At 64.6% G+C, this 22,847-nt stretch overlaps 1 protein-coding gene and 1 long non-coding RNA gene across 5 annotated transcripts in view; one reads left to right on the top strand and one right to left on the bottom strand.

The window, feature by feature from the left end:
- Nucleotides 1-4,626, bottom strand: part of LOC118907337 (uncharacterized) — a 209,454-nt gene extending 204,828 nt beyond the window's left edge. The window contains exons 1-4 of one of the 2 annotated variants that reach the window (XR_008999104.1): nucleotides 4,562-4,626; nucleotides 3,944-4,481; nucleotides 2,892-2,986; nucleotides 1,031-1,274 (exon numbers count right to left, since the gene is read on the bottom strand). This is a non-coding gene — a long non-coding RNA (uncharacterized LOC118907337). The remainder of the gene's footprint in view (nucleotides 1-1,030; nucleotides 1,275-2,891; nucleotides 2,987-3,943; nucleotides 4,482-4,561) is intronic. The other variant, XR_008999105.1, reaches the window with a different exon arrangement.
- SLC22A18 (solute carrier family 22 member 18) lies at nucleotides 1,234-22,228 on the top strand. Of its 3 annotated transcripts, XM_036875817.2 has the most exons (12): nucleotides 1,234-1,348; nucleotides 3,706-4,001; nucleotides 6,972-7,069; nucleotides 7,849-8,009; nucleotides 8,328-8,460; nucleotides 13,808-13,942; nucleotides 14,171-14,289; nucleotides 15,000-15,107; nucleotides 15,960-16,060; nucleotides 19,642-19,743; nucleotides 19,940-20,060; nucleotides 21,991-22,228. In XM_036875817.2, the coding sequence occupies exons 1-12, from the start codon at nucleotides 1,234-1,236 to the stop codon at nucleotides 22,173-22,175; spliced, it is 1,674 nt and encodes a 557-aa protein (XP_036731712.2). In that variant the 3' UTR covers nucleotides 22,176-22,228. The 3 variants fall into 3 exon arrangements, with proteins under 3 accessions (XP_036731712.2, XP_036731714.2, XP_036731713.2); XM_036875819.2 differs by lacking the exon at nucleotides 13,808-13,942; XM_036875818.2 differs by lacking the exon at nucleotides 15,000-15,107.
- Nucleotides 22,229-22,847: the final 619 nt, after the last annotated feature.

The following is a 22,847-nucleotide window of genomic DNA, read 5'->3' as shown; positions in this document are numbered from 1 at the left end:
GGGTCGGGGCCCTGAATACCACCGTGATGCGGACGACGCCCTCACTCAAACCTCCCGCTCAGACCACCGCCCCAAACCTCACTGTCTACACCTGCGAGCTGCCTCCACCCGCTTGAGCGTCAAGCTCCAGCAGCTTCTCCCTGGAGAACTGCCCCCACCACCTCCACACCTCAGGCACCCTCCCGGCCCGCGCCCCCTACTCCCATCCAAGTCCACATGTCCCTAAATGGCCCGCAGAAGCCCCTCCGTGCTAGCGCCTCCCTCGGTCCCCGGTCAGCATGTCACCCAGAGGCGCCTTCTAGAACCCAGCGCAAGCTTAGAGCCCTGCCGTGGCTGCACTGCGCACAGAGCAAAGCCCACATGCCCACAGTGTACGATTTCCTATGCTGCCTTGCACGTGCACTCTCCTGCACGTATGTGCGTGCACACCCACGTTACGTGCACAGGCTCACTCCGACGCAAGCTACACGACGGCAGCCATATTTGCAGGCTGAATATAAACACCTGGCGCAGAGCCTGGCACACAGTGGGTGCTCCGTAAATTGTTGGTTTCTGGGAGGCATTCTACTTCGTGGCGCATCACCAGTTCAGACACCCAGGCTGTTGGGGGGGGCCCTCCAGCCCCTTGGACGCTGCCAGCTCTGGGCACTCCCAGGAGTCTCGCTCCCCACCCCCACCTCTGGCACACGTGAGCCAGGGTGACCTCCGCAAGGCTCAGCTCACCCTGCTCCTCCCACCTCCAACCCTCGGGGGCTCCCCAGGGCCGTCCTCCAAGATCTGGACCTCGCCACCCACCCTCCACCTCTGCGCACCCTTTCCCCTGTCCATCAAGGCTCTCAGCTTTCTAAACACCCCAAGCTGGGCTTGCCTGTAAGCCTTTTGTCAGTACCAGTCCCCCTGCCCAGCATGCCCATCCCACACCTGACCAGTCTTTGCTCTCCTTAAGATTCTGCAGAGGCTTGCCTCCTCCAAGAAGCCCTCCTCTCCAACCCCACCCCAGATTCCCCAATCCAGCCTAAGTCAGCCTCACCCTCAGAATGGCCAGCACTTTCTCTGTAAGCCTGGTGGTGGGAGTGGGTCCTGGGAAGCACAGAACGTTTGCTGAGAGGCTGAGTGCTTCAGTTACACTGGCCCACAGTCTGAGCTACTTACTCTGGACAAGGAAAATCAGACCCAGGGGTTCTGGGCTTCTGGGTGTCCTCTTCCCTTATCCAGCCTGAAAAGCAGTCTCCCATGCTCCCTCGGGACCAGGAAGCTCCCCGCCCACACGGAACCTGTTCAGGACAAATACTTAGACCAGATCCAATTGCCTCTGCTCCAACCAGTTCCAAGCCCCCCAAAGGGAGAGGTGAGTGGCCAGCCCCTTCTGCCCACCTCGGCACTCCAGGGGGGCCCTGCCTCCCCAGCCTGCCCTGGGCCAGGCTAGGGGCTGTCGTGCCACCTCCTCCTGCCTCTTCACCCCCAAGCCCTGCCTGGAACCAGAGGATCCTGGTGACACCCCCACCTCCTGATCAGGTCTGTAGGAGGCCGTCAGGCCGGAGCCCAAAAGGCCCTGGGGTTCTGTTCCCCTCCTGGGGGCAGCAGGGTCATCTGGACTGCCATCCTGCCCCTGGGAGTCCTGAATCTGAGACACCTGGACAACTGCCATCTGCTTCCCCAGGGCAGCCCTTCTGTGCAGTCCTCCCAAGAAACCCTGGCTGGTCCACCTGCCCCGGCTCTGGACTCTGAGCAGGACCCCTGACGTTCTCAGAGAATGGGGATACCATCCTTAGATAAATATGTCCCCCACTTGCAGTGTTTGGACTGAAATTTTCCTCAAACATTGGGGCGGGGCAGGAGTCACTCCCCCTGCTGACTTAGGGCCCACTTGCCCCTGTCCTAAGAGGCCTGACAGCGGGCCTCCGGCTCTCTGGGCCTTCCCTGACCTGTCAGACTGCGGCCCAGCCAACGTGGGCCCTGCCTGGGCAGCGCAGGACCCCTGTGCCATCTGCCCTACCAGCTCAGGTTCCTCCCTGCTCCAGGTCCTGCTCTGCTGGGCTGTAGTTGACACATGGCACAGAGGGCTTCAGTCTTGCCATCTGGGCCTGGCTCTGGTGGGTTGCAGAGCTCTGAAAGAGCGCCTGCTTCTTCAGCTGGGGACCTGTCCCTGGCCCCAAGAGGGAGTCCTTGCTCCCCAGGGTTCCAGCGGGGGCTGCACGGGGAGTGTGGCCAGCCAGGCAGAGGGACAGCTCGGAGCCCTGTGTATCTGCACACCACGGGTCCGGGGTCGTGGCGGTGTGAAATGTGGAACACTGGCATCTGGTCTGTGCCCAGAATGCTCCTGTCTCCCTGCCCCTCTTGTGGGTCTCTGAGCAGACCCTAGGCCGGTGGCAGGCTGGACAGTGACCCTCCCCTCTCGTCCCTCCCTCCTCTCTCTTCCCCCTGCCCCTCTCCTGTCCCTCTTTCCAGCCCCTGTTCCCCTTCCCTCCCATCCCTCTCCCCTGTCTGCCCACCCATGCCCAGCCTGGACACCTAGTGCAGCTCTCGGGAGGTCAGAGTTCCTGCCACACCAACCCGTCCTCCACCCCCACCCCCTGAAAGAAAAGCAGGAGGTGGGAGGACTGGGGTGGGGGGAGGGGGAAGCAGGGGTCCCAAGGAGGGGGATAGGCCCGCCAGGGGCATGTCAGGCTCAGCCAATGAGAGCTTGGAGGCAGTGCATGCCTTCCTGGGTGGAGAGAGGGCCCAGCCTCTGGGGGTTGGGGTGCCCAGGGTCAGTTGGGGGATGGTGCTGGACTCATGCAGGAAGGGTGGGTGTCCCAGGTGCCCCCAGGAGGGCTAGAGTCCCAGGTGCCCCCAGGAGGGCCCATCCTACCAGGAACAGGTACCCCGACGGATCCCTTGAAGGCAGGTACCTGAGCTTGCTCTGGCCAGGATGACCCCTGAACTGCAGCTGCCAGGTGTGGAGCCCCTGCCCAGCCTTGACCTGCTCCTCCAACCTCCCTGCACCCTGGTATGGGGAGGGCAGTTGGATGCAGCCCTGGGCCCCCACTGCTGCCACCCACCCCCACCCCAGGGCCCCAGGTTCTGCCCTTGGAGGCCAACTGCATAGTTGGGTTTTGATTTAGCAAAACTCTGTGGAGGTCTCCCTGGAACCACAAGACCTGGTTCCTCCAGGTTGAGGTTTGGGAGTTAGACATGCCCTGCTTCAGGAGGTGGGGCAGACCCGCCCTGCCTGGGAAGACTGAGGGGCTAATCTGTGTGCGCCCGCCCCAACCCCAGGGCACTCCAGAAGCCCTTGAGGGCTCTGGCTGGAGGATGGGGGCAGGGCCAGGTGGGTGCAGGCCTTCCCCAGAAAGCTGCTCGGTAACTGTGGGGATCCACTGTGGGCCTGAGGAGCACCCCCTCCAGCAACTGGGAGCCACCAGCCCCCCACAGGGGCTCTTGCCTTAGCTGCAGCCAGGGACCAATCTGGGCCTGTGTCCCTCTGAAAACAGGGCCCTGGTGCCTTCCTGGACGAGGTATGTGGGGCCCTGAGCCTGGCCCACGCTTGGGAAGGAGGGTCCTGGCTCCAGTTCCTAGGGGGCCACAGGCCCAGCATCCTGAAGTTGTGGGGAGAGGAGGGGAAGGCTGCCTGCCATGCTCTCCAAGGGCAAGACAGTCCCAGGGTCCCATAACAAGGGACCTGAAGCCCAGATAGGGGTCCTGCAGTGCTGACCTCTCCCACAGGCCCTCTCCTCGAGGTGAGGCCAGGCCAGGTGCTGCTGGCCTCCTGCCCCATGACTCAGCACCCTCACCAAGTACAACAGGACTTTTGCCCCCGCAGCTCTGCCAGCTTCCTGCTCAGACCCCTGCAGGGCTTCCTGCAGCGCGTGCCCAGGATGCAGGGAGCCGAGGCCCGCCGGGGCCAGGGCCGGTCCTCTGGTGGGACGGGCACGCGGGGCCGGCCCTGGGTCATCCCGCTCACCTACACACTGGTCGCCCTGGAGTTCACCTGCCTCTTCATGCGCTTCTCCATCCTGCCGGTGAGTGCCCGCCCCAGGCAGTGGGGCCGCGCAGGCCCCCACTCGCCTTCCCACCCTCCTCTGCACATTGGCAGGGGTCCCAGGGGAGCCCCTCACAGCACTGCAGCTGGACAACTGAAGGGCCTGTGCCTCTTGGCCCCTGTCCCCCCCAGCAGCTCTTCCAGGGCTCTGGCTGTGCTGGGAGGGGCCTCGGGCAGCTCCCTCCTTCCGGCAGTGTCCCTCCCTCCCTGCCTGGGGACCTTTGCCCTCTGGTTGCTGCCCCAGTACCTGCTGCGCTCAGGCCTTTGCTCAGGTCTCCGGGTGGGCCCCCACCTGGGCCCCCACCCCACACACCTGCCTGGCACCTACAGCCCCACCATCCGGGTCCTGCCCGGTCCATGTCTGGGCAGCCTGCCTATACCCCACATCCTGTTGCACAGCATTTCTGTCTCCAGGGCCAGGACGGGAGAGTGGGACTTCATCTCTCTCCGGTCTTGACCTCTGCCTGGTGATAGTGGGGTGCCGCTTCAGTAGTCCTTGTGGGCCACACAGTGCCCACCCCCTGCCCAGCGGCCACTGACCCCTCTTTGCTCATTCATTCCACAAACCCCTAGGGAGCTGACCCACATGGTCTCCCCTTCCGGGGGCTAGGCAGTACCCGGGGAACTGTGGGAGACCGGACTCCGGAGGTCCTTTACTATCTCGTCTGGGTGAGGGCTGCGGCGCTAGCCACAAACCATTTGTTCAGGGTGCCCAGGAGATTCTCATGAGCAGCCTGTGGATGTGGGTGGGAGGGGGTGTTACCACCACTCTGGGCATGGCCGGAGCTCCCCCTGAAGTGAGCCCAGCCCTGCCCCTGCCTCCAAGCCCCGATCATGTCCAGCGAATGGCCTGTCCCAGCCCTGACTCCCCTCCTTAGCACCCAGGAGGCAGCCTGGCATCCTCATGGTAAAACAGGTCTTCACATCCCTTCCTGGGAGGGCTGGTGCAGGGGGCAATGAGGGAACAGCCAAAGTCTTTGGCTCGCTGGGCACAGGGCAAGGGGGCTCTCCCGGCAGGGCGTGTGTCTGACCAACCAGTGCCCACTGAGCACCGGCATCAGGCACCCTGTCCTCAGAAGTCGGGCTGCAGCAGGACTCAGTAGAGCTAACAGTCCACTGCCTCACCCCCGGCGGCGGGCTGTGCATCAGTACGAGAGGCAGAAAGGTGACACCTACACCAGGAAATGAAATGTAGCTGGACTGTGCTGTGTATTATGGAATAACACGTGCTACGGAAAAGGCAATGGGCGGGGGAGCGCTGGAAATGCCAGGGGACACGTGGTGGGCTTGGGTCAGGAAGGCCTCTCTGAGAAGGTGACATTGAGCAAAGGCTTAAAGGAGCCACAGGAGTGTGCAAAGGCCCCGGGGCAGCAATGAGACTCATGTGGCTGGCAAGGAGGAGTGGATGGGAGAAGGAGCTGAGGTCAAAGAGGGGGCCACGTCAACTCCGGGAGGGTGGCGGCCATGGGGGCACGAGAGGTGGCTGTGGTGAAGGCTGAGCTCAGGATTGCTGACAGCCTGGATGTGGGTGTGTGACAAAGAGGGGGTCATGGTTTGGACCTGAACCCTTGGAGGGTGGACGCATCTGCAGTGGGGCAGAGGAGCCCGTCTTTTGGGGAGAGCCCCAGGAACCAGCCTCAGACAGGTGAAGTTCCAGAAGCTTTTGGACACTGAGTGGAGAGCCAGGGGTGGTTCGAAAAGAGGTGCTGGGGCAGGTGGGCTGGGCCCCCCGAGTGAGTGGAGGTGGGGGTCAGGTGAGAGGGCGGAACCAGGGGGCAGAGGAGGGGGGAGCTGCTGAGGCCGAAGCCTGCGAGTGGGAGGGGCAGGGGGGTCAGGGTGACCTCTGGGAAGAGGGAGTCAATGCCCCTGGAGGTGGGGTAAGAGAGGCAGGGGGATGGGCAGCCGCCCTTCAGAGGGACTTGCTGCCCAGGGACAAAGGAGAGGGGGACAGCTGGGGGGGGTGAAGGCTGTGGGGTCAGGACCGGGCTGCTCACGTCCTGGGACTGCCAGGGCAAAGCACAGCAGCTGGGGGCCAAGAGGACCTCAGTTCCTTCTCCCCAGAGCGGAGGACAGAAGCCCCGCCAGGGGTGCGGCAGGCCCCTGACACTGAAGGGGCGGATTCTCCCTGCCATTTCCAGCTTCCTGTGGCTCCAGACATTCCCTGGCTTGTGGCCTCATATTCCAGCCTCTGTCTCTTCCCAGGACCAGTCCTCTGTGCGTGTCTGGGTCCGGAACTCCCCTTTATATAAGGACACCAGTCACCTTGGATTAGGGCCACCCTATGACCTTACATTGACCTGATTACCTCTGTAAAGATCCTATTTCCAAACAAGGTCACATTCTGAGTCCTGAGGGTCAGGACTTCAACATACCTTCTTTGGAGGGGACACAGTTGAACCAACTTTAGGTTGATCAGTGGAGGGAGGGGTCAGGAACTCAGAGTCCAGGCTGGGGGATGGCAGCTATGGGAGTGTTGACATCACAGAGAGCTAGGGCTCCCCAGGCTCTCTGGAGGGACACTGGACACTTGCCTTGGTCTTCCCAGACAGGCATCCCACAAGAGGGGCCAGGAGGGGCAGGGAGGTGCTCAGAGTAGGCCTGTGTCCTGCTGGGCAGCAGGCTGCCTTCTGGAGGCCCTCAGGCTGCTTTGCGACCATCTCTTGCTGGCCTGGAAGATGCTGGAGTCTTCACCAGGCAGCCTTGAGGGAACGCAGAGAGGTGGACCCTGTGAGGGGTACCCCAGAGGTTCCCTTCACTGAGCACTGCAGCCCCGGAGCCTGGACCCAAAGGCCCCGGCGGGCTCCAGGCAGGAAAGCGCAGTGAGCCCCAGGGCTCAGGGCCACTCCCAGGTGCCCTCCAGACAGTCAGAGCAGACCCTCGGACCCCTCCACCCACTGTCTGCAAGGACCTCAGATTCCCAGACTCCCCAAGGGCCCCTCCTGTATTTCAGTACCTGTCCCGGAGGCTGGGCCTGGATGCTGTCACCTTTGGCTACCTGCAGACAACCTTTGGCTTGCTTCAGCTGCTGGGGGGGCCCATGTTCGGCAGGTACCAGTGGGCAGAGACATCTAGGGGCCCTCACCTCGCGACGAGTCAGCCCAGCCCTCGGAGGACGTGGGCTGGGGCATGCCCAATTCCAAGACCTCACGCTCGGCCCCACCGGGGCGACAGCAGCACAAAAGAGCTGTAGCCCCTCTCGGGCTGGGTCACACCCCAGCTCCCAGGGTGTCCCTGCCCACGGCTGCCACTGATGCTGGCCAGAGAGAGGATTTCATTTGGAGACCCTCATGGCTGCGAACAGCCAGCCTCACTGAGCTGGGGGTCTCCCCAGCCACCTCCCTGGGAAAGGCACTTCTAGGGCCCGGGACTCCCAAGCCCCTACTGGTCCGGGGACCGCACTCGGGACAGAAGAGGGGGCATGCTCCCACGAACCCTGCAGAGGACAGGTCAAGGCGGCAGGATCTTTAGAGTAACTGCGGAAGGGGGACTCCGGAAGCCCCAAGTCTGCCCGAGTAAGGGCCCTGAGAGAGCCCCACGGCACTGGCCAGAGCACGGCTGGAGCAGGGCCCTGCGCTGGGGAGATGCTTCCTGTGAAACACCCTCTTCCTCTAGGTCCATCTGGATCCCACAGGTTACTCGCATCGTGGGTGGCAGTGCCTGTTGGGGTCAGTACCCCCAGGTCACTGAAAGCTGGCCCTGAGGAGGGAGGCCTGCCCAGGCCCTCCGCCCACCCTCCCAGCTTCCTGGCAGCCCCAGGGGGTGTCATGCGGGCAGAAGAGGGGGACCTGCCTGGTGTCTGTGAGGGTCACAGCTGTGGGGTCTCCTAGGTTCGCAGACCAGCATGGAGCTAGGGTGGCATTCACACTTTCCTTCCTGGGGTCCTCTGCATTCTACCTGCTCCTGGCGGCCGCCTGCAGCCCAGCCCTGCCCGGCATGGCCTTCTTTTTGGCCTCACGCCTGCCTGCTGTACTCATGCACACGTTGCCAGGTAGGGCCAGGTAGCATGCCCTCTGGCGTGCCCTCCAGCTTTGGGAGGCCTGCAGGTGGGTGGGCCCATCAGGGTAGCCTGGGCTGTGGGCTGGACTGGGGGAAGGGGATGGATGTGGGGCGTGGCCTGAGCCAGAGGGTGGGAGGGAGGCTCCCCCCAAGGTGCTAGTCTAGGCTAGAGAGCAGGACAGGGTTGGGGGCGGCGGGGATGTTGGGTTGTGGCCTGGGGCAGGTTGGGATGGAGAGGTGATGTGGGAGTGAGCCTGGGCTGTACCGGGGTCAGTGGAGGTTTGTGACGCTCAGCCCCTGCCCACCCCAGCTGCCCAGATGGTCATCGCAGACCTGTCTGCGCCCAAAGACCGGCCCGCGGCGCTCGCACGGCTGGGCCTGTGCTTAGGCGTCGGTGCCATCCTCGGCTCCCTGCTCAGCGGGATCCTGACCGAGGCGTGTGGGTGAGTGACTGGCTACGGACCTGCCCCGGGACAGGCAGGGGGCAGGGGGCGCCGTCCGCTGGGTGGGCGAGGGCAGGCAGCATGGGGTGCTGTGGGTGTGGTGGGCTGGGAGCAGGCGGCAGGGGGCACCGTCGCCCAGTGCTGCCCCCACCCCGCTTTGTGCGCATCCCTGGACTGTCTCAGGCGGGAGGATGAACGCACATGGCAAGGCCATGGACCAAGTCAGACTGGACCTAGAGGAGGCCCGACAGCTGCCCTGGGCCAGCAAGTGCAAAGGTCCTGAGAGAGAGAGAGGGGGGACAGAGGCGGGGGTGGGGTGGGCGTGGGCAGGGAAGGTGTGACCCAGCGGCTGCGTGTAGACTGTGGGGACGAGGTCACTGCAGGGAGATCAGTCCAGGCGGGAGAGGACAGGACGGTGGGCAGGCCAGGGGCGGCCTTGGGGGCGAGCAGAGGGCAAGTCCTGGCTTGACTGCCATGGGATGTGGGTGTGAACTCAAGGCCGTTCCCCCACTGGGGGGCTTCCCCGGGGGCCACAGCCTTGCTGAGATCGGAGCAGCCAGGCACCAGCGAGAGCCGGGTCATCGGGGGGCCAAGTCTGGCTCCCGTCAGGCGCCTGGGGGAGCTGCGGAGCGCGTGTCTGGGTACAGGCATCTGCAGGTGGGGGGGCCCACCGAGCCCATGGAAGCGGGGCCTCGTGACTGCAGATTCCGCCTGCGGGGAGCTGCCTCCCTCGTGCTGGGTGGGGGCGGAGCCTGGCTTCCTGGATGGGTCAAGGTCATGAGAAAGAGGGCCTCTGAGTCCCAGGGAGAGGGGACAGAGGACCAGGGGCTGCAAGTGAGGAGGGGGCAGGGGGTGCGGGAGGGGGCTGGCCTGGGAGCTGGGCCAGGAAGAGCCCCCATGCTCCCCTGCCCTCCTGGACTCAGCCTGGCCACCTGCTGCTCGGGCCGTGAGTACCTGTCCTCTCCTCCACAGGTATGTTCACCCGCGAGATGGGCCCATCAGCCCTCCCGGCCCTGTGTCCAGGGCGCACACACACGCACATGCACGCCAGCCTCCCTCACTAGCCCATTCCACCACCTCTCTGTTTTTTTCCGTCCCAGCTACTGACCCAGAAGACACCATCCCCTTCCCCCTCCCTCCAGCAGCCCCAAGGTCACCTCCACTCCTGCCCTGCCTTCCAGAACATTCCATTAGCTTCCCTGCCTTCTTTCACCCCAAGATCTAAGGTGCTCTATAACCCTCACATTTCCTTTGATGGGTGGGGAAACTGAGACCCCAGAGAGGGTGAGAGTCCCCCAGGGAGCTAGCTCCCAGTCCCCGTGCAAGATCCAGGCTGCCAGACGCAGGCACCGTGGGTCCAGGACCTGGATGCCGAGGCACAGGCCGCGCTCTGGGACCCTGGTCTCCCCGTGGAGAGGGCCAGGGGAGGCCCGAGCACCCCATCCCCACCTTCCCTCCCCTTCCCTCATGGGAATGGAGGCCCGATGTGAGGTCTCCCTGGTCACTGCCTCCCTGCTCCCACCACCCCTAAGGCACGATCCCCCAAAAGGCCCCAGCCGTGCCCCTCCCCACCCCCCACGCCACCACCCGGGGAGCAGGTGACGGGAGGAAGTGGCCTCAGCTGGAATGACTGGTTTGGGCCCGGCCTGGAGCCCAGGGCTGGGAGGTCCGGCTCCCACGGGGGCCCAGGCCAGGGCCCTGAGTCACTGAGCAGGTGGGGGAAGCTCTGTGAGTCACGGCCCTGAGCCTAGCACCTCTCAGCCTGGGGACGCCTCTATCACATCCTCCCCGCAAACGGCCGTGTGGCTTGGCGGGGGGGCCTGCAGAGCCCACCCGAGTCAGGTCCCAGGGGTGGGGTCCAGGGACTTGAGAAGGGGGACCCATCTGTCACTTGCTGCCGACAGTGGCAGCCAGCAAGCCCCAGGCCTGACTGCTGGACCCAGCACGGGGGTCTCTGGCAGAACCCCCTCTCCTCTGAGTGCTGAGGGGCTGCCCCACACGGTGAGTCGCAGGCACAGCTGGGTCCCCAGTCCAGGACCCGAGGGTGCTGTCCCCCTGGAAGTGGTCAGGATTCAGGTGGCAGCTTGTTGAGGACTGGGGGGACTTGAGCAGGAAGCTTGGGGGGGCATCCAGCCACAGACCTTAAGAGGTCAGGCAGAGCTGGGTCTATGTCAGCCCTGGGTACCACGTGGCAGTGAGCCACCCTCCTCTGGGAGCTCAGTGGGTCCTCAGGGACTCAGCAGGTATTTGCTATGTTCCTTATCTGGAGGCCTGGCAATGTGGGGACTTGGGCCAGTACTCCAGCCCTTCAATCTGGGCCAAGGAGTGGGCAGCCCTTGGCCTACTCGCAGAAGCTCTCTGCCCCCGGGAACAGGACAGCTTCCCCTGGAAGTCAATGAGGGGACATTCAGGGCTGCCCTGAATGGCTCTGGGACAGGAGTGACTCATGGGAGAGGCAGCAGGCCACCTGGCTGATCCACTTGTGTCTTGTGAAGTTGTGCAGGGCCAGCCAGGCCCCCTCCAGGGTGGGGGTCATGCACAGACCCTGCAGAAGGAAACCGGGCATTCCAGACACTGGGAATTGCACACACAGGGCACACATGGCCCTAAGTAATGGGGTTAGGACCTCAGATGGGACCTAAAAGATGAGGAGTCAGCTGTTGGAGACAGGACGTGGATAGACTGTGTTCTGGGCAGAGGGAAAGCCCATGCACAGACCCCGGATAGAGCTTGGGGCTTGCTTGGAGACCTGTGTGGCCAAGAGTGGAGGGATAAGGTGCTCCAGGGAACAGAGGTCAGCAAAGTGTTAGACCAGATGTGGCTTTAGGCCTTTCTCTAAAACCCAGAAGCCAGAGGGAGGCTGAACTGGGAGTGGCCCCATGACACTGGAACTACTCCCAGTGTCGTGGGGTGTTGATCGGACAGGGTGACTTCTCCAGCTGAAGCCCAGGCTGGACACCCCATGACTCTTGAGCCCCTCACGGGCAGGCACCCTGTGAAGCTGGGTCCCGGCGGACCCCACCTACCTTCCAGGATAGGAGAGGGGAGCCCAGCCTAGGAGGCCTTGAGCCCCACGTGCAGCCAGGCCAGGGGGCTTTGGCCAATGACATACTGTCCACTCTAGAAGCTTCAGAGGACCCGGCAGAAAGCACAGAAGCACAGAGTCCACACAGGGCAGGCAGGTGGCCAGGGGCCACACCCTCCTGATAATGTTTGGGGACCAGACTCTGGGCCTCGAGATCAGGATGAAAGGCGGCATTTGCAGGCACTGCTGTGGCCTGCAGGCTGGGCTCCAGGGCAGCCAAGCAACTCCAGGGAGAGGTACAGCCGTGGGGTGGGGACAGGGTGTCCCAGGAGGCGGCATCTGTGAGTCCAGCTCTCACTTGATCTGAGGAAAGGAGGTCACCCAGCAAGAGAGCCATGGCGCAGGGTAGAGAACGCAGGGGTCCGGAGCCCCCCAGAGCCCTTCCATGGCATCCATCCTTTCAACCAAAACCAAGAGCAGGTGGGCCGAGACACCGCACGGCCTCCACCCTCACAGTCGTCCTCACTTTGTGAAAAGGGTCCCATTAACCACTGAAACCCGGATGTGGCCCCAGAGCCCCGTCGTGTGGGGACAGCTGACCTTCCCCCTGCTCTGGGGGTGTCCTGGAGGCACGAGGCCGCAGGGCATCCCAGCCTGAAGCCCGTGTGGAGGCCTGGGGCTGAAGTGGCCCTGCGCCTTCCCCCCGACCCCGTTCCATTCTGCCCTCCTCTCCGGCGTCTTGTCCAGGCGGAGTGGAGGGGGCTCTGGGTGAGGAAGCTGTGGCCCCCGCTCCCTCTGGTGCCCCGAGCGTCCCCCTGTGCCTTTGGTTTGCTGGCCACCACGGAAGGGACAGGCGAGATCCCAGGAGAAGAGGCCTGGCTCCCTGCCACCCACCCCTCACTTGTCACTAGCTTCCCAAAATAGCATCTGTGTGGCCGCCTCTGCTCCCTTGAGCTTCCGGGGCATCTGGCAAAGAAAGCAGGTTTTGTCCCTGCCTGGCCAGGCCCCAAGCAGTGACGCGCGAGCCTCAGGCCAGAATCCTGAAGAAAGGGCCCTTCTCTCTGGAGCCAGCCTCCAGGGCTGGGAGTCCCTGCTCGCGTCACAGAGCTGCTCCTGCCAGCCGGAGGAGGGGGCTCCAGGGTCTGCACCCAGCCTCGTCCCTCCCCTGGGGTAGGAGCGGGGGCTTCTGTCTCTCTGCCTGGCAATGGAAAGGCCGGTGTGTTTGGAACCCTGGCAGTCAGGCAGCCCAGCGTCCAGCATCCTAGGCAGTGGGCCTTGGCAGGAGACCCAGAGATGGGCCAGTGGGGTGAGGGAGCGGTCAGTGGCACGTTCCAGCTGGGCAAATGCCAGCTCCACCACGCCCACCGTGTGAGCCCAGGCAGGTCCCAGCCCCAAGACACGGGGGTTGGCCGAGTCCCCAGCTTCCCCAATCCCCTCAGGGTGGGGCCCTTTCCTGCCTGCGGCTTCCCTCCAGGAGCTCTGCATGCGCATGTACGTGCACATGTGTGCCCCGTGTGTTCATGTGCATGTGCATGTGTGTGTCCCTGTGTGTGTATGCATATGCAGCATGGTGGGGAGGGTGGGGAAGGCCCTTTCTTTGAACTCTGTGGGGGGCCACAGGCAGCTTGTGGCTGGCCTTGTGTGGAGATGCAGACCCCAGGGACACTGGGCCCCACCAGTGTCCAAGCACTGAGGCCCTAAGTGGGCAGATTTCGGGGCTCTGGTGAGGTCTGGGGCAGGGCTGCAGTTGTTCATTGAACAGCTCACACAGCTGTCCCACGGTCCAGTGCTCAGTGGGGTCTGGGCACAGGGTCCCCCTAGGTCCACCTGCCCTCAAGAGCTGGATACTGGCTGTCTGATAGAACGTGCCCTTTTCAGGAGAGGGGCCATGGGGCTTTCAGAGAAGGGCCCTTGCAGGATGTATAGGAGTTCCCTCTGCTGCCAAGGGTCGGGGGGCATTTATCTGTGTGGCAGCCTAGTTTAGTAAGAAGCTCCTGTCTGCCCTTGTCACTCTCACCCCCAAGGAGGGGGCTTGGCCACCCTCAGGGGGAAATGGTGACAGAACAGCCAGCCCCCAGCACCCATGATCCCAGGCGACAGGGCCCACCTGGAGCTGGAAACTGTGGACTTGATGGTGGTCTGGGCAGGCCTGGGCCTTTCAGGGCCACCCCCACTGAAGCCCAGCATGCACCACCCCTCAGAAGGGAGCCCCACCGGGTGCAGTTCAGTCCTCACCCTGCGGGGAGGGGCACATCAGTCCCCAGGGCACAGATGGAGCTGGTGGGGGTCCCAGGGTCTCAGACCCAGCCCTTGAATGCCCAGCCCGCAGCCTCACCCCTGGCGCCTCTGCAGCAGGTGCTGGTCCCACCATCCCACACAGCCTCCACTACGGACCCGCGCCACGGAGAGGATCAGGCGCTTTCTCAGCCACCCTGTGCTGAGGGCTGTGGCCACAGCGTGGGGGGAAGGGATGGGGAGAGCGCCTTCTGTTCCTCCTCTGTCACCTGATGAACGTGCCCCAAGGATCCCAGTCCCCACCCTCGGGTCGCAGCCGTGGGGCTGCAGGTGGCCAGGCTTGAGCAGGGCTCAGCCGCTGGGGCCTCAGGGTGGCTGAGGGGCAAGCAGGGGGTGGGCCAGGTGGAGCTTCTGCCCTGGGCCCTGTGTGACCACAGCTGTCTCCCCCAGGATTCAGTGTCCAGCCCTTGTGGCTCTTGGGGCCAACCTCTTGGGAGCCGGCCTCAGCTTCACCTGCATCCCGGCCAGCACCAAAGGGGCCCGTGAGCACCCCCAGGCTGCCCTGCCAGGTAAGCCCACCAGGTACACCTGCCAGGCACACAGCGCCCGGGTGCTGGGCCCGTGTGAGCATGAGCTCTCACCTCCCACCAGCAGCACCTGGAACCTCAGGCCAGGCCCCTCCCCTGGGCGTCCCTCCAGGGGCACCTGCCAAAACCACAGCATGCCCAAGCATCCAGGGTGCTCCAGGCAGTGGGTGCCCTGGGCATGGAGGGGATTCCGGGGCCACTCATGCCCTCTTTCCATCCTTCCTTGAGCCCCCCATCCATCCTGGGAGAGGAGGCCCCTGAGCTGTGGCTGTGCCCATGTGTCCGGGAAAGGGCCAGAGGAAGGGTGGGCTGGGGGCCCAGCCTTGGAAGGGACAGAGGAGGAGAGGCCAAAATGCAGGAGTGCCTCCTAGAATTTGGGGGTCCCCAGGGTCTGAGGGGCCCGAGCACCCAGTCAGGACTATGACTAGCTGCCTGGTGCCTGCCAGGGGGGTGGGCGGTGGAGAGGGCTCCTGGAGCAGGTGCCCAAGCCTGGAGGAGAATCTGCCCGGAGCTCAGGCACCCAGGATATGGTGGGTGTGGGACACTGGACGCCAGAGGGACCTTGCTCCCCTGGGCATGACCGGGGAGCAGGGAGGCGTACGGGCCCGGCCCCTGCGGCTGCACTGAAGCTGGGGCGCGGCACAGAGGCAGGGGCCATCCGGCCATCTGACAGGCCTCTCCGGGTGCCCCAGGCAGCCCCAAGGCCAGCGTATTTGACCTGAAGGCCATCGCCCACGTGCTGCTGCAGCCAGGCGTCCTGCCCGTGTTCCTCATCAAGGTGGTCTCTGGCCTCCCGTCCGGTGAGTCCCGGACCACCCAGCTGGGGGCCGTGGGGTGAGGGTCTGCGGTCAGGACACACCTCTCCCACTGCCCTGTGTTCCCTGCTCTGGGCTTTTCCTGTGCCACAGCCCGTCACAGAGGAGACGGTGGCCCTGAAGGTGAGCACGCGTGTTTTGCTGACTCCTGTGTCCTGGCCACGTGGTGAAGGGGCGGAGAGCCCAGCCCTCCCCTGCGGGTATCACAGCACAGCCGTGCCCAGCAGGCACCTGCCAGAGCCCCTGGCTGGGGTCTCTCAACAGGGAGCTGAGCGAGGCACCATCAGTGGTGCTCAGACGCTTCCGTGTTGCTGCTAAAGGGCCACCCTCTCCCAGCACAAAGTTCTCCACCCTTGAAAAGCTCTGTGACGTTCCCAGGGCCTTGAGGTCACAGGCTGAGGCCAGGGACTGCGGAGCCAGGCCCTTGCCAGCTGTTTCCAATTCAGGCCGGTGCTTTGGGGCCTTTGGGGCTGACCAGTGGGTCTGGCACCAGATTCTCCACGCTGGGTCCGTCCCTCTGCCAGCTGCCCTTCTCCAGGGTGCCCTGAGCTCTGGTCACCCTGTCCATGGGGCAGCATCTGGCACCCTGCTGGTCAGAGTCTACAGCAGCTCCCTGGGGGCTGTCCTGTGCCAAGGGTAAGGCAAAGGGGCACAGAAGGCTCTCGCTCCAGCTGGTGCCCGCGCTGACCCGGTCACCATGGCCAGGGCTCGTGGCCGGGGCCTGCGGCACCCTGGCCGGCCAGCCCAGCCCTGTCCCTCGGCTGACAAGAGGGAGGGTGGGCACTGGGGCCGGAGTGCGGGAACGGCCGCAGCAGCCCTGACCCCCGCCGTCCCCAGGGCTCTTCATGGCCATGTTCTCCATCATCTCTGTGGACTTCTTCCAGCTGCCGGCCGCCCAGACTGGCTACCTCATGTCCTTCTTCGGGGTCCTCCAGATGGTGAGTGGGGGCCAGGCGCACGGGGGTCTCCAGGCATGATGGACCCTGTCCTGCACCCCTGCTTCCTCCGCCCACACGTGGAGGGGGTACCCATGTGGCCGAGTCCTGTCTGCCCACCCGCTTGCCTGGGGGTCCCATCTGAGAGGGGGGAGGCTGGTCCCCAGTGGAGGCTGGTAGGCCTCCGGGCACCTCACAGTGGATGGGACGGGAGGGAGCAGACCCAGCAGGGGGCATGTGACAAGATGGCCAGGCTCCGCGTCCCACTGCCTGCCTGCCAGCCGTGTGACCCGGGCAAGTGTCCCAAGCACCCAGTGTCTCCGTTTCCTGTTAGTCAAATGAGGTGAAGCATAGCACCCCTGCGGGGTCCTCGGGTAGAGGAGACGACCTTGTGTGGCAAAGCGCTCAGAGCAGGCAGGCATCCTGGGAGGTCCCATCTGAGAGACGCCATCGCTCTGTCCTTGCGGGATGCCCTGAGACTGGCATCTCCATGTCTGCAGTTATCTAGAAGCAGTTTGAGGTGGGGTCTGCCAGCCCTGAGGCCCCTAGGTTCAGGCCCAGGGTGAGCCCTGCCCAAGCCCAGCAGCCCCCCAGCTCCTCCTGGGCATCTGGATCAGACCCTGGGGTGGTGGGACAGGTGGCGACGTGCCGTCGCCACCCAGGACATCTGCCCGACAGCCGGAGCACTGGAGGGGCTATTCTGGGACCCGCCCGCGCGGAGGCGGGAGCTCACGGCCTCTCCGGAAGTGTTTGGCCTCCAGGCCACCTGCTCCCTCTGCTTGCAGGACCAGGCCTGGTCTCACCCTGGCGCTAAAATAGCTGCTCCTGGGAGGGGCCAGCCCCCGTTCCCATGTGGGCACAGGGCCTCAGCTCCATGACCAGGAAGGGCCACCAGAGGGGATGAAAGAGATGAACAGAAATCATCATCATAATAATAACACTCCTCCAAAGTCAGGGGCTGCCAGAGCTTGGTCCTGAGTGGCCACTCAGGTTGCCCAAGGCCAGGGCACCAGCCTGCCCTGTCCCAGACTCGCCAGGCCCAGGAGACCAAGCCTGCACCCCAGCGGAAATTGGCAGGACCCTGAGGTCCCCAGGGATGGACACCAGCAGCCTCTGGCCTAGCCAGGGCTGTGTAGGCCTGCCAGGGCCCAGGATGGGCCTGGGGGTCCAGCACCCCTGCAGGTGGTGACAGACGCCTGGGGGAAGCTGGCCCTTGAACAGCAGCATAGGGGTGGGAAAGGAGGCCCGGGCGAGGGCTGGGGATGCAGGGAGTGGCCCCGCAGGGGCGACGATGTGCCAGACACCCGGGCCCTAAGTCCCGCCTGGGAGTGGGGGCAGCTGAGGCCCTGAGCTGAGTCTGGAACCTCTGCGCCTGAGGGCTGGGGCTTGGAGGCTGGGTTTCGTGTCTGCAGAGAGAGGCCTGAAGCCACCTGCACCAGGCTCCCCGCACCCCCGCCCAGGGAAGAGCCGGTCACCAAGGGTCCAGAGTGATGGCCCCCCTGCGGGGCTTGCTCGTGCTCCTTCCCTGCCAACAACCCTGCCCCACCGCAGGGCAGGAGCGCAGCCCCATCGGTCATTGGGGTTGGGGCCTCCCGGGGGGTGGCAACCAGATGGTTCTAACCAATGTGAGGGGCTGGTAGTCAGCTGCTCAGTGGGCTCTTGGACCTCTGTCCCTCAGGAGAGCTGGCACAGTGCCAGGGCAGGGGTGGGGCTTCCATCATACTGCGGGGAGACAGAGAAGTCCCAGCACCTACCCACCCTGGGGCACGGTGAGCGGCACCTCCAAGGAGAGAGAGGGCGTGGACGTGGCAGGGGCTGTGCCAGCCACAGGGCAGAGGACGGGCACTGAGGCAGGGGTGGGGCAGCGTGCAGGGCCAGGAAGGACGCGGTTTACTCGGAGCAGGAAGGGTCTGCCAGGAGGCTGGACGTGGCCTTAGCAGGCCCCCAGCTCCGGCTGCCATTAGAGAGGGGACGGAACCTGGGGCTTCAGGCGGCCAGCAGCCCGTGGGGGCACCGCGGGAGGTGGTGGGGGCTCTGCCAGGGACAGGGTGGTGGGCACAGGGAGGGTGAGCAGACAGGCTCTCCAAATGGAGGGCTGAGGAGAGTGAAACACGGTGTGCTTGTTAACTAGTTTGGTGTAACCTGTCAGGCAGGAGGGTTTAGGCTTGTTCTAGGGGAATGGGAAAATCGAGAGACAATTCCAGGACTGAGGGCTTTGTCGTGGGGTCTGCATGAAACGTGGAGGCGAGACCACCTTGTCCTTGGCGAGGGGGCTTGCACTAAGAAAAACTCACCAAATAGATCTTCCTAAAAATACGACGGACAAACAAAACGAAAACAAAGCCAAGTCCGCAAGTTGCGTTCTGTTTTTTCAAATTCATGGCTCTGCTTGGAAACAGTTCTGTAGTGCCAGGCAGGCAGGAAGCGAGCAGGTGTTCCCGTCCTCCCAGGCTGGCCCCCAGGGGCCACGCAGCCCGGCCTGAGTGCTGACCCCAGCCGTCCCCCAGCTTCAGCGGGCTCTGCTCCAAGCCGGCCGTGCCCCGGGCACTTCCTGCCTGTCCAGGGGAGGAGGCCAGACAACCAGGCCGGGGGTGGCCTGTGAGCCAGGCCTGCCCGCTGAGTCACGTCCTCGGTGTCCCTGCTGAGGGCGCTCCCTCCCACCCTCACGGAGAGGAGCCAGGGACCAGAAGGGGGGCTCTAGGCAGGCACCTTAACCTCAGTCAGGCTCCTCGCTGCTTGGCTGCGCCCCGGACAGGGCAAGGAAGGCTGAGCGGTAACGGGGTAACAGCGGGCCGCCCACCTTTGGAGAGCAGCAGGCAGCCAGTGGTGGGTGCCAGGGCCTGCCCTCCACCACCCCAGCTCCACCACTGGCCAGCTCTGGAACGTTCGGCAAGTGGCATCAGCCCTCTGGGCCTCGGTTTACCCAGTTGTAACTGGGCTGGTAGCCTAGGGTATGGCAAGGGCTCTAGCCCCCGGCTCAAGGATGGCCCTGACAGGAAGTAGCCGAGGCCCAGCTGGGCGGAGGACCAACACGGGCACGAGGGCATGGGCACGGGTCCCACCTGGCACACCCTACCTGCACCCTGTCTCCCCATCTGTGAAAGGGGCAGGTCTACCTCCCAGACCAGAGAGCAAAGAGGAGGGTACGGGCAGAGTGGGTGGCAGGAAGGGGCCCATCAGGCTGGTGACCCTGGAGGGGCTCTGCAGGCCACAGGGGCCCTGGGCTTGGAGCCGGGACCTCACTGGGAGTGTCCCCGGTTCTCCAAGGTGCCCTCTGCACCATCAGTCCTCGCCTCCCCCACCCCCATCAGCAGTTAGTCGCCCTTGTTTAATAAGAATGTGTTTCTCACACTTGAAACTAGAGAGCCAGGCTAGTTTTGAACTTGAGAACCAGACCTGGGAGGGCTGGCCATGCGTGTGAGGCACCCAGGCGGCCGCCAGCTCCCCGAGGCCCACCCTCCTGCCCCAGACCCGATGTGGCTGGGGGCTGGGCAGGGCCCCCCAGGGCTGTGGACGGAGAGGGAGCTTCCCCAGCGGTGGGGGCCGGCCGCACCCAGGCTTCCTCCAGCACCCCCCTCCCCTAGGTCGTCCAAGGCCTGGTCATCGGGCGGCTGAGCAGCCACTTCTCAGAGGGAGCGCTGCTCCGGGCCAGCGTGCTGGGCTTCGGCGTGGTGGGACTGGCCATGGTGAGCACACCCTCGGCCTGCCCCCCACAGAGGGCGGGGCCCCTGGTCCAAGCCCCCAGCCTCTGCATGTGTGCCCATTTGTGCTCGATTCCTACGCCCCCTCGCACTCCCACGCCCTCCCAGGGACCTCAGGGCTGGGGCTGGCTGCCCTGGCCCCAGGCGGCGCCCAGTCACTGTGGCCCCCACCCTGCCCTAGGCACTGATGTCCAGCGTCTTCCACTTCTGCCTCCTGATGCCCGGCCTGGTCTTTAGCCTGTGTGCCCTCAGCGTGGTCACTGACAGCATGCTGACCAAGGCCGTCTCGGCCTCCGACACGGGTGAGCACAGCACCCTGGGGAGGCCCCAGCCCTCCTCTCTGGGAAGCTCGCCAAGCAGCTTTGGCAGAGCAATGGCCCTGATTTAGGGGTGGGTCTGCACACCCCTGGTGGGTGTTGAGTGGGGTGGGTGGCCTGGGGTCTGGGTGGGTGAGCTCTGTGAGAATTTTGGGCACCACTCAGTCCAGCTGGGCCCAGCCAGCCCTGGTCTGCGGGCCAGTCCAGGACCAGGCCTGGGGGATGGGAGGAAGGTTTCCCAGAGGTGGTGTCTGGCTTGGCTCTGAATCGTGGGCAGGATTTCACTAGAAAGGAGGAGGGAGCGATGGTACCCCAGGCTGCGCCCCCACTGACTAAAAATGTGGAGGTGTGGATCTAAAAGGCTCCCATAGAGGCCGCTTGGGAAGTTGGCCTAGTGGGGTGGAGAATGGTTGGGAAAGCCAGAAAGGGGTGCTCAGAGCGGGAAGGCCTCGCCCACCAGGTTGGGAGCCGGGAGCAGGCCCCTGTGCCCTCCTAGACAGGGCGGCACAGGAGTGTGCAGGCGCTTCCTGACGGGGAGTGAACGCACTCAGCTGCTCAATCCAGGACGCCCCTGGTTCCCCCAGACATGGGCCTCGCCTGACCCTGCACCCAGCTTGCTTTCTTGAGGCCTAGGAGTCTCCCATCCAGACCCGGGATCCCTGGGCCCAGTGGAGCCCAGGCTCCTGCCCCGCCCTGTCCCAGGCATGGTGCAGGTGGAGCTCAGGGGCTCCGATGGGCTGGCTGAGGCCGAAGACCTCCCCAGCAGCTGGGCCAGAGAGCTCGGGTGCCTGGCTGGCCCTCGGCCCGTCCCCCTGTCTGGAGGGACAGAGTGAAGTACAGAGTCCCAGGTGGGAATGGACTGTGGATGGGCAAGGTCTCTTATGTCCTCCTTGGGGGCCCATAAGTCCTTCCAGATCTGTGTCTCTGTGGTCCTGAGAGGCCACGCCGGGTCTGGAGGGCTTCCTAGAGGCAGCAGGCCAGCACTTTGGAGAGGTCATGGGGAGGAGCAGGCCACAAGGTGGGAGAGATGAGGGCAGCGCCTGGCAGAGAAGGGTGGGCAGACCCAAGACGCCGTCCCTCAGTGCGGCAGAGCCAGGAGCTGGTTCCCAGCAGCAGCCTGGGAACCAGGGACCACAGAGGGGGCGGTAATCGCTTCCTGGTGTCTGCAGGGTGTGTGGGCGATGGGAGAAGCTGCTCTTAAATTTCCCCAACGCGGGCCCTGAGCACAGGCGGGGCCTTGCCAGGCTGCTCCCAGCTGACCAGCTGGGACTTGCCAATGTGGGCTTTAAAGCCCAGAGCTGGGGACCCACTAGGCAGATGGGAGTGTGGATGGTAGCCACACACGTTTGCCCACACAGGGCACAGCTGACAAGAGGGATGTAAGATAGGGTGTCAGGTACCAAGGCACAGGCAGCTAGCAGAGCCTGGTAGAGCTCTTTGTGTGCCCCTGAGGCCCCTCCCAGCCCTGCAGGGGCATTCCCCCTCCATGTGAGGGCACTGGGGAGGGGGGCAACATACGGGCTGTCCCTGTCCACCCTGCAGCACAGCCCCAGCCCTGCCAGGTGGCTCAGGTCTTCCTCAAGGCCCCCTCCGCAGTTCCCGGCTGGCTAGGATGCCATCTCCTTGGCAGTCCTGGGGGGTGGGTCTGCTCCAAGGTCTGTGACCCCGTTCCCAGTCTCCTCCCCTGCCTGGGCAGGGTGGGAGCTTGGCCCCACAGTGGAAGCATGCAGTGTGGCCACAGTGTGTTCCCTGTGTGGCTGGGTGGGCCTCAGGGAGCAGACCCACAGGCAAGGGATAGAGGGTGCCGGGGGTCCGGAGGGGCCAGGGGAGGCCTCCGCCGTGTCCAGGAATCAGGGGGCCAGGCCTGGTAGCCGAGTGGCCCGGGCCTGACTGCTCACCCCACCCCCGCCCCCAGGGACCATGCTGGGCCTCTGTGCTTCCGTGCAGCCACTAACTCAGACCCTGGGCCCCACCCTGGGCGGCTTCCTGTACCACAACTTCGGCGTCCCCATCTTCGGCCATGTGCAGCTCACCGTCAACTTCCTCATCCTCCTAGTCCTCTGGAAGCAGCCCGTACCCAGGAAGAACAAAGACTACTGACCTTGGTCTCCGGCCCCCACCCCTGCCCCCACAGTAAACTCCCTGAGGACCTCTTCCCGTGTGATTTCTAGTGATTTCTACAAGCTTCTGCGGGTTGGGCAGGTGGCTTGAGGGGAACGGATGGGGCCTCAGATGCTGGAAGGCCTCCTGGAGGAGGGGGCCTGGCCCCAGGGCTCCCGGGCGACAGAACCCCCCAAGGTCATCCCCCTGCCAGGTGGGCCCAGCCCTCCGGAGCCCATCGCCATGGCCAGCGAGGAGCCCACCCTGCCGCCACTCAGACGGCTCTGCTCACACCCGCACAGAGCTCCCTCCTACCCTGTGCCACCCGCCATCCCAACACTGACCGGCACCTTGGGAGGAGAGCTGGGAAAACAGCCCTCCTCCCTCCGTGCGTGCGTGCGGCAGGGCCAGTGGGGACCCTCAACAGGCAGCAAGGCCTGGGGACTGGCCGGGGAGCAGCGCCCTCCTGCCCCCGGCCTCCCTGCTCCTGGGGGCCAGCGTCTCTGAGCCCCAGCACCAGCATGGAGGGAAGGGCCTAGGAACCTGCAGACACCCGAGACCTGCAGGACACCCCTGCCCCTAGGGTCGCCTTTAAAAGAAGCTATTAAACCTCCGAACCCCCAACCTCAGAGTCCCAACAGCCCCAACTGGAAGGAACCTCCGAAAGCCACC

The sequence above is a fragment of the Manis pentadactyla genome, chromosome 9 (genome assembly GCF_030020395.1).
Source record: "Manis pentadactyla isolate mManPen7 chromosome 9, mManPen7.hap1, whole genome shotgun sequence".
Taxonomy (NCBI): domain Eukaryota; kingdom Metazoa; phylum Chordata; class Mammalia; order Pholidota; family Manidae; genus Manis; species Manis pentadactyla.
The sequence above is the reverse complement of the archived record's forward strand: the minus strand, read 5'-3'. Positions and strand labels throughout refer to the sequence as shown.